General features: G+C 43.8%; 1 protein-coding gene across 1 annotated transcript in view; it reads right to left on the bottom strand.

Annotated features, from left to right (window-relative positions):
* LOC108798466 (sodium-dependent noradrenaline transporter-like) overlaps positions 1–9,905 on the bottom strand; it is a 180,224-nt gene that overhangs the window by 117,918 nt on the left and 52,401 nt on the right. The window contains exons 3-4 of the mRNA XM_018570227.1: positions 8,150–8,262; positions 1,842–1,970 (exon numbers count right to left, since the gene is read on the bottom strand). Coding sequence (XP_018425729.1) covers positions 1,842–1,970; positions 8,150–8,262 — 242 coding nt within the window. The remainder of the gene's footprint in view (positions 1–1,841; positions 1,971–8,149; positions 8,263–9,905) is intronic.

The following is a 9,905-nucleotide window of genomic DNA, read 5'->3' on the forward strand; positions in this document are numbered from 1 at the left end:
TATATATATATATATATATGAATTTTCATTTTCATTTCCACATTAATTGTATTTTGGCCAGTAACTATGCCTTCTTGCCCATTCTCTCTAGATCTATTATTGGTCCTACCTCTCCACCTCTGGCTCAATATAGGGATCTGGCTCAAAAATCACCCATCTTGCTATTAGGGGGAGGGCGCAGGTGCCTTGCTTGGACAGACCCGTCCAGATATACACACATCAGCTCATACAAATTGGTAGGTGATAATCTCACCTTATGTATTTTCTTTATTTCATATAGAACCATGAATGTATAGATTATGCTTACTGTTGCTCCTTGTCTCCTTAAAATGTATAGATACTCTCTTGTTCCTGAAGAAGCGCCTGTGTGCGCGAAACGTTGAACAAACCGGTTCCTCCATTTTTCCTTCTATTATTGTACAGCATTTCTCTACCATCATACGTTTTTTCAAATCATGTTCATGATTAATTGTTGCTTATCCGCTGATTATTGTCATTGAATCATGTACCTTGCCTATTAATTTTCATATGTCACAAAATCATGTTGTTTGGAAGGTTTATTTATGGAGTGAAGCCATAGGGAGCTAAATTACTCAGCTGATCATATGTTTTATTTACTGGATCTTTGATCCAACATTTTAAAATTCTTTATCCTAATTAAAATTAATTTTTTATATGAATTATTGTTTCATGGAGTTGTTTCCTTCTGGTGCTCTCAAAACCCCACGTTCTGTCTCTTGATACTAGAGGCAATGTAATATGTCCGGCCAGTCTTTGTAAGGCTGCATCTACCTTTGGTGCTGACATGAGGAGGGAGCCAGGATATATATTGTGGCATTGTGAGGCAATGCCGCGGTGTTGGGTGGCCTCAGGGTCGCCCGGGGTTCTCGGCCAGAGGGGCTGAGTGGCTCCAGGAGGACATTGCTGGTGCCGGGAGAGAGCTGCCTTTTCAGTTCTTTCTGGGTTTTCTGGATCATGGTTGGGATCCTATGTGTGTTTTTTTCCTACTTTTTGTGTGCAATAAACTGTGCATGCCTATGGTCTGCAGTTCATACTACAGCAAGAAACCCAACACATACCTCCAGGCTATGTGAGAACTAACTTAGAAAATAAGACTGCAGGTTTCAAATCATGGAATGGCCAGCACAGTCTCCAGACCTAAAGAACATCAAGCTGGTTTAAACTGGATAGAATGGTGAAAACAACCCTATTAGTGCAACACATTTGTTGAAAGTTTTGGGAAGAACATTTTGAACAGTATTTGATTTTTATAGCAGAAAGAAGGCCACTAGTTTGTTTAGATGCAATATCTGCAAAAGGTAGCTACTTTGAGTAAAAAAATTAGAATAAATTTTTTTAATAAAAAATATTCCACAATTTTATTCTGTACCTAAAATTATTTCATTTAGACACTGAACTTTATAAAAACAGAAAACATTGTTTTTTGTTTTTTTTAATCTTCCAGTTGTTTACTATTTAAAAAAAAATGTTAATACATAAATACAGTATCTAATTTCTCTAGAAGCTTGTGATGATCAGATTTCCCTTTCACAGTTCTTGTATCTATTCTTGCATACCTTAAATAAAAATAAGTAAATAATAAAAATAAAGGGTGGGCCCTATCAAATTGGGCACAGGCCTGGGGGCTTAGCTACAGAGATTTACCCAGAGTACCTGGGAGGTATGTGAAACAATTGGGATATCTGTTATATTTTGAATAGGATCAGTCATTAATGCTAAACTTGAATAAAAAGACATCATCATCATGTTCCTTAGAAAATACATTTTCCACCAGAATTATAAAAGTAAATGATTAGATACTTAGTATATTTATTACTCACATTGGTTATGCACAGCAATGCCAGCAGGAATGTAATGAGTCCTACTGCAAAGGTAAACATTTTCCGATGTCTCTTGAGAATAGTGAAATCATCAGCCAGTCCAGTGATAACTGCCTCCATACCACCCATCTGCAAAGAAAAAAAAGATATGGCAGTGATGTGTGGTACTTACACTCTCTCTCTTCTCTCTCTTTATATACAATGTGTGTGTGTATGTATATATATATACACACACATATATATATATATAAGGTTGTGGTCACTTTAAGGGTTAACTCCCAGAGAGGATTGTGGAAGTTGAGGAGGAAGTGGTTAGCTGTGGATTTGAAAAAGACCTGCGGTATTGCTGTGCTGGGTTGACAAGACTTTATTTCCAGGAAAGGGATTCCCTCAGGTTTGGTTATTTTGTGCTGAAGACTTGAACTGTTGCATTGAGTTCACACTGTCTTTGTGTTTATTGTTGTGGCGGCCCTGCAAGGGGAAAAATAAAAGCCTTTGTTTTTACACAAAACCCTATGTGCGAGTGCTCTAGGAGCTCCCCAACTTCACAACTGGTTTTCGAATGCGGGCACAACGCTATCTCTCGCAAGTATATTTTTATGTGAAAAACTGACATTTAAAAGAAGCGGTGTACCATTTGCATGTCCTGGGCTAAGGTTACACTAAAGTCTGCAGCTATGGAGGAGCTGATTAAGCAGCTGGTCTTAGTTAATGTGCAGGCCCAGACCCGCCATGAAGAGGCACTGGCTCAGCAGCAACAAGCCCTGGCTCAGGCTGTTGCAGCCCAGCACGAAAATACCCGTTTGCTGGCTGCCCAACTTACAGCACAGCAGGAAGCCACACAGACGTAGGTAGGCCCTACAGGAGACCATGCAGCAACTTGCACACGGGCATGATGAAGCAGTGGTTACCTCTGGTAACCACGTATCCATAAGGGCCAGTCATTTCCTGCAAAAGCTTTCTCCAAGTGATGATGTGGAAGCATTCCTCACTACGTTTGAGAGGACTGCTGAGAGAGAAGGGTGGCCCCAAGACCAATGGGCCGGCCTCATTGCCCCGTTTTTGACAGGTGACCCCGAAAAGGCATACTTTGATCTGACACTTGAGGAAGCGAAACGTTATGACCGGCTGAAGGCTGAGATTCTGGCCCACCTTGGGGTAACTGTTTCGGTTCGGGCTCAGCGGGTATACTGCTGGAAGTACAGCCCTGACCAGCCACCTAGGTCCCAGATGCACGACTTGGGGCAGCTGGTTAAGAAGTGGTTGCAGCCAGAGACCCTGACTGGAGACCAAATAATTGAAAGGGTCGTGATGGACCGTTACCTGAGGTCTCTACCAAAGGATCTACAGCGCTGGGTCAGCCATGGGACTGCAGAGCTGGTAGTCGAGATGATGGAAAGATACTCCGTGGTGGAGGACCTGCTCAGACCAGCCAGTCGCCGGGGATCAGAGTGAGGCCCGCTTCAGTTCCTCGGAGGGAAGCATCCTTGAACCCTGGAACCAGCATCCCGGAGTCGTCTTCCTCGGTTTCCGCAGAGGCTTGTCACTATCAGAAATGCTGGGGATATACAGTGTTGGAGGTGTCGAGTCTGGGGCCATACCCAGGCGCAGTGTCCCCTACAGGAGGAGCCTATGGAGTGCTCTAAGAGTGTCCTTCTACCCCTTCTACCCCCTCAAAACCCCCTACCCATCTTGACCTAGAGGGGGGTCATTTTGAATGTACTGTGTGGGTGAATCACCGTCCTGCCAAAGCTCTCTTGGACTCGGGTAGTATGGTCACCCTAGTCCATGCCCGGGTAGTCGGAAGGCTCGGTCCAGTACGAAGATCCCTCTGGGTTGTCTGTATCCATGGGGATACCCAGGAGTATCCATTGATCCCTGTCATCATCTCCACCAGGAATAGTTTGGTTACCCAAGAGGTTGGGGTGGTGGGTAATCTGATACATGATGTGATTGTGGGACGGGACTGCCCCTTGTTTGCTGAATTGTGGGGCTTGGCACAAACTGAACTGCCCATCGAACTAGGTAATAATTCGGGGTCAACACCACCAAACATGATGATTGTTGATGATGTTAATGACGATTTGCTCATATGTGATCACTATGGGGATGGTGTAAATGATGCTAGTGTCCTAGCTCCTCAGCCTGAGTTGACCCCCAAGGAGGGGGAGGATGAAGAGGAATTATCCTCATTAGATATTACACTAGGGGTGGATGAGGGGGAAGGACCTTCTTGTCCAGCACACCCTGACTTAGATGTGTCTAGGGGTGCATTTGGCATGGCTCAAATGGGTGACACCACATTGGTAAACGCTCGAGAACAGGGAATTGTTGTCAATGGGGTACCTCTAACACCAAATGCAAAGAAAAGATTTCCCCACGTTGCTGTCAATAATGATCTGTTCTATCAAGTGTTTGAAATTCGGGGAGAAGTTGTGGAACAGTTGCTAGTGCCCCAGCCCTATCGCCGCATGGTGCTGGACCTGGCTCACAATGATGCCCTGGGAGTTCACCTGGGAGCAGAGAAAACCGACGCACGGATAACAGACAGTTTTTCCTGGCCTGGGATCAGTGCTGCAGTTAAGAGGTACTGTTCATCCTGCCCCGTTTGCCAGTTGACCGCCCCAGCACCACATTATAGGAAGCCCCTGGTGCCTCAGCCAATAATTGAGGTACCCTTTGAACGCATCGCAATGGATATAGTAGGTCCCCTAGAGAAGTCTGCTCGGGGACATCGATATATCCTAGTGGTCCTCGATTATGCCACAAGGTATCCTGAGGCGGTTCCTTTGAGAAACCCTACATCCAGGGCCATTGCACGGGAACTGTTCTTTATGTTTTCGAGAACTGGCCTGCCAAGCGCCATTTTGACGGACCAAGGGACCCCGTTTATGTCCCGGGTGATGGCAGATGTGTGCAGGCTATTCCAGATCAAGCAGCTGCGAACATCTGTTTACCATCCCCAGACAGATGGGTTGGTCGAACGATTTAACAAAACTTTGAAGATGATGATCAAAAGGGTTGTACAGAAAGATGGAAAAGACTGGGATCACTTGCTTCCCGCGCTCCTGTTTGCCATTCGGGAGGTTCCTCAGGCACCCACGGAGTTCTCTCCATTTGAGCTGGTGTATGGACGAAAGGTCCGGGGATTACTGGACTTGGTGAAGAAGACGTGGGAAAGTGAGTTCTCTCCACATAAAACGCTAATTGAGCATGTCTCTCAGATGAGAGAGAGGATTTCTAAGGTGATGCCTTTAGTAAAATAACATCTGCAGAAGGCCCAGGAGGCACAGAAAAGGGTGTACAACCGATCGGCCAAACTGAGACAATTTCAGGTTGGGGACAGGGTAGCGGTACTAATACCCACCGTGGAGAGCAGGTTCCTAGCCAAGCGGCAGGGGCCATATGAGGTGGTTGAAAGGGTAGGGGAAGTAAATTACAGAGTGCATCAGCCTGGTAGAAGAAAACCATACCAGATCTATCACGTAAACTTATTAAAACACTGGAAAGATCGGGAGGGGTGTGCGCCATGGTTGGAGTGGGTGTAGAGTCTAATGGTGTTGACTGGGTACACATTGCTACTACCCTGTCCAAACATCAAACCCAACAAACAAAATAATTTCTGCAGATAAATAAATCTATGTTTTCAGGTCTGTCAGGACACACATCGGTAATTAAACACAATATTGTGACAGAACCCCATGTAAACGTTCGGGTAAAGCCATACCGCATCCCAGAAGCCCATAGAAAGGCGGTTTCCGAAGAGGTTTGGAAAATGCTCCAGCTCTATGTCATTGAAGAGTCACAGAGTGAATGGTCGAGCCCCATCGTGTTGGTACCTAAGCCAAACGGCACACTGCGATTCTGTAATGACTTTAGGAAGCTCAACAAGGTGTCAAAATTTGATGCGTATCCCATGCCCAGAGTGGATGAATTAATAGAGAGGTTGGATCCGGCCCATTATATCACCACCCTGGACCTTATAAAGGTATACTGGCAGATACCTTTAACTGATGACGCCAGGGAAAAGACGTCTTTCTCCACTCCTGAGGGTCATTTTCAATATAAGCGGATGCCTTTTGGGTTACACTAAGCCCCGGCCACCTTCCAACGAGCGATAGATAGGATACTCCGCCACCACCTGAGGTATATCTCAGTCTACCTGGACGACATTGTCATCTTAACAGTACAGATTGGGAGTCCCATCTTCCCTGGATTCAGGCGGTGTTGGACGCTCTGAGGAAAGCAGGGTTTACACCTAATCCCGAGAAGTGTGGGGTAGGGATGGAGGAAGCTAGGTACCTTGGATATGTGGTAGGCAGAGGTCTGGTAAAGCCACAACTTAATAAAGTAGAAGCCATTAAGGACTGGCCCCGCCCCCTCACGAAAAAACAAGTTTGTGCTTTTCTGGGCATAGTGGGGTATTACCGGCGGTTTTTCCCCAACTTTGCATCCACTGCTGCACCACTGACTGACCTGACGAAAGGTATGAAGTCAGTGATGATTCAGTGGAATTCCAGTGCTGAGGAAGCCTTCATGGAACTTAAAAAGGCCTTTTGTCAGCACCCAGTGCTGGTAGTCCCGGATTTCATGAGGGAGTTCATTGTACAGACGGATGCCTCGAGTGAGGGTTTGGGGGCCGTGCTGTCTCAAGAGGTCAATGGGGAGGAGCACCCCGTGGTTTCTCTTAGTAGGAAGCTGACGGCAGCGGAGAAAAACTATGCTGTGGTGGAAAGAGAGTGCTTGGCAATAAAGTTGGCCTTGGATTCTCTGGGGTACTTTCTGTTGGGCAGGAAGTTCCGTTTGGTGTCGGATGAAACGGCACCGACACACTAATGCCAGGGTGACCAGGTGGTTCCTGTCCCTCCAGGAGTTCAACTTCGGAGTGGAACACAGGCCTGGGAGACAGCACCAAAATGCTGATGCCCTCTCTCGGATGCACTGTGGGCTGTTGCCTCAAACACCTCCACGTTGAGACGGGGGGGGGGGGGGAATATGAGGAGGATGGTATGGCTGGGTCCTGGATGGGAGATATATATCGCCACTGTTCGGGTTGTGGTGCCTTTTAAGGGGCCACCACAGTATTAACCTTCCTGCCCCAGGAAGGGGCTTAAAGGTTGGCAACTCCCAGAGAGGATTGTGGAAGTTGAGGAGGAAGTGGTTAGCTGTGGATTTGAAAAAGACCTGCGGTATTGCTGTGCTGGGTTGACAAGACTTTATTTCCAGGAAAGGGATTCCCTCAGGTTTGGTTATTTTGTGCAGAAGACTTGAACTGTTGCATTGAGTTCACACTGTCTTTGTGTTTATTGTTGTGGCGGCCCTGCAAGAGGAAAAATAAAAGCCTTTGTTTTTACACAAAACCCTATGTGCTAGTGCTCTATGAGCCCCCCAACTTCACAATATATATACAGGCAGCCCCCAGGTTACAAACAAGATAGGGACTGTAGGTTTGTTCTTAAGTTGAATTTGTATGCAAGTTGGAACAGGTACATTTTTTAAGTATAACTTCAGCCCAAACATTTTTTTTTTGTTTTGGAAAGCATAAGGACCCCCCATGTAATGTTTGTTTTGCTGTGTGTGCCCCTCTTCAGAAGATTTCACCTCACTTTCTGTCCCTGTGACAATTGGATTTGGAAAAGTTTGGTTTGTCGTTGAAATCAGGATTGGTGAAAAAGCTTCAGTGGAGACTGCATGCCTAACAAGAGCCAACTTCCTGTAATGTACGTACACTACTACGCACAAGACCCAAAAAGGCGGGCACTCCTCATCGGCACGAGCGCGGTAGCACTACAACTACTGAAATGCTGCACGGTACACTTTGGCTGCAGCCTGGGACCCCCTGCTGTACAGTAATAGCCTCCGTTTGTAAGTAGGGGTCGTATGTTAGTCGGATGTTTGTAACTCGGGAACTGCCTGTATATATATATGGTTTTTTTTATTCTAGTTGTTTTTTTACTTTTATTTTGTGTATGAACTCTTGCAAACCAGTACCTATATGAGCATTATATTTAGAAAAAGACAGGCAGTTTCTAGTCCGATTGTCTCAGTATTAATGCTGACCATACACCATATACTTTTATTGCTAGTAAATAATTGTTAAAATGTACATTCTTCAAAAACATAAACATTTAATGGTTTAATATTCAAGAAGTAAACATTTAGGAGCAATGCAAATTGTTGAAGAAATAATTTTGTTTGAAAATAGGCTGAAAAATTTAATTCTGTACCCAATTACTGAAATCATTAAACCTGAATGTCATGGGACAATTATAATGTTATTATGTTATTAGGATAATAATAATACTCACAGCGCTGTCAATGCCAAGGGTAAGTAACATAATAAAAAATACTACAGCCCAAATAGTAGATCCACGGAGGGTAGATATTGCTTCTGGATATATAATAAAAACAAGTCCTGGTCCTGTTAAATGAAAAGTATAACTTAAATACACTTAAAAGAGCAAACAACTAATACATTAAAACTATCCCTAGTAGTATATTTCTAAGTTCTGAAGTTTCTGCTATTGGGGCTCATTCAAGTATTTAAAAGTGAAAAAAAAATACTCAACACAAAACTGAAGTGTTGCCCATTGGGACATATCAGAATTGCTACTAATAGCTTTTTTTTATTAAAAAAAAAAAAGGAGAAGCTTACAAGATTCTAATAGCAACACTTCCAATTTTGTTTTAATTTCCCCTCTCTACTTTTGATGAATCAGACCCCTAATGGCTAATTTTGAAGCTATCTTCTACCTTCATTCAGTCTATTCTCGTAGAACGAACAGACTGTATAATTATAAGTTAGATATATGTGCATAAAGCCAATAACTCAAATACAATTGTTAGAATAGGTTTGTGAACCTTCTGGAATTACCTGCATTTCTGCAATAAAGTGACCCCCATCAGCACGGGGAATGAAGTTCAGGTTCACCACTACTATGGGTTCACAGGCAAGTCCTGGGCATTGGAGGTAAACAGAGTAACCATAATCCACTGCCTAGCCTGTAATTTAATTTAGGTCATCTGGTTTAGAGGGACCACTAAGAGGGCTTTTGGATAAGCCAACCCCCCACTATATAAGGGTAAGCTCTAGCTAAATGTGCTATAGCTGTGATTGGAAAAGCAGAAAAACTGCATAGAGACATTAGAGTAGAGCTTGCAGGCACTGGCAGGTGTGTTAAAGTAGATGTAAACCCTTACTGAATGTCATGAAGGTAGCAAAATTCTGTTTATCTTGAGGGGAAGGTTTTTACCTTTTTTCATCTATTCTTACATTTTAATGCTGTTGATGTCATACAGCCTTATTCTCTGTCCACATGTATTACAGCGATACCAGGTTGCATGTATATTTTTTCATATGGCATAGTTCCTAGTTCTTGCTACCTGCAATTGTTTTTTTCACAGGCCTTTTTTTTTTTTTTTAAATGATGACAAAAGTGCAATATGCCTGGGCAACATGTGTCAGCACATCAGTGTTCTGTTGCCTTTGGGAGAACATACGACAGGGTGATTTACAGGCAGAAGATTGTGGGAAACAAAAGCAGAGTTTTGTAACCCTATAACACAAAGTGCACAAACCTTTATGTCATTAGCACTAGGGATGTGCTCGATGCTCGGGTCTAGCATGAGTTCGACTCGAACATCGGCAGTTCGTGTGTTCAGCGAACTCATCAGGTCAGGTGCAGGTCAGGTGCAAGACTTTGCCCAATCAGGGCACAGTACTCTGTAAGAGCCATAATTGGGCAAAGTCATGATGAGCGGACGGGTCGGTGGGCGTTGTTTTTTTTGTTTCTCATCATTTTACTTTTTTTGTTTGTTTTATTTTTTATTTCGTCGAGTCGCCATCATCGCGGACAGCGCTGGACGTCTTGATTGACCATGGATTATGTCGGTGGATCAATTTTTTTGGGGGGGGTTAAGAAAAGACTTGTCAAAAACTTGTCTTTTGTTTTTCAATTAAAGTATTTTTTCCTTAAGGGTCTGGTGTGTCTTTTTTTTTCTCTTTTTTTTTTTTTTAAATGGAGTACCTCCTAACATTCCTACCAGAATCTGGTATTGTTTGGG

This window comes from Nanorana parkeri, unplaced genomic scaffold (assembly GCF_000935625.1).
Source record: "Nanorana parkeri isolate BGI_ZX_2015 unplaced genomic scaffold, ASM93562v1 scaffold1481, whole genome shotgun sequence".
In the NCBI taxonomy this organism is placed as follows: Eukaryota; Metazoa; Chordata; class Amphibia; order Anura; family Dicroglossidae; genus Nanorana; species Nanorana parkeri.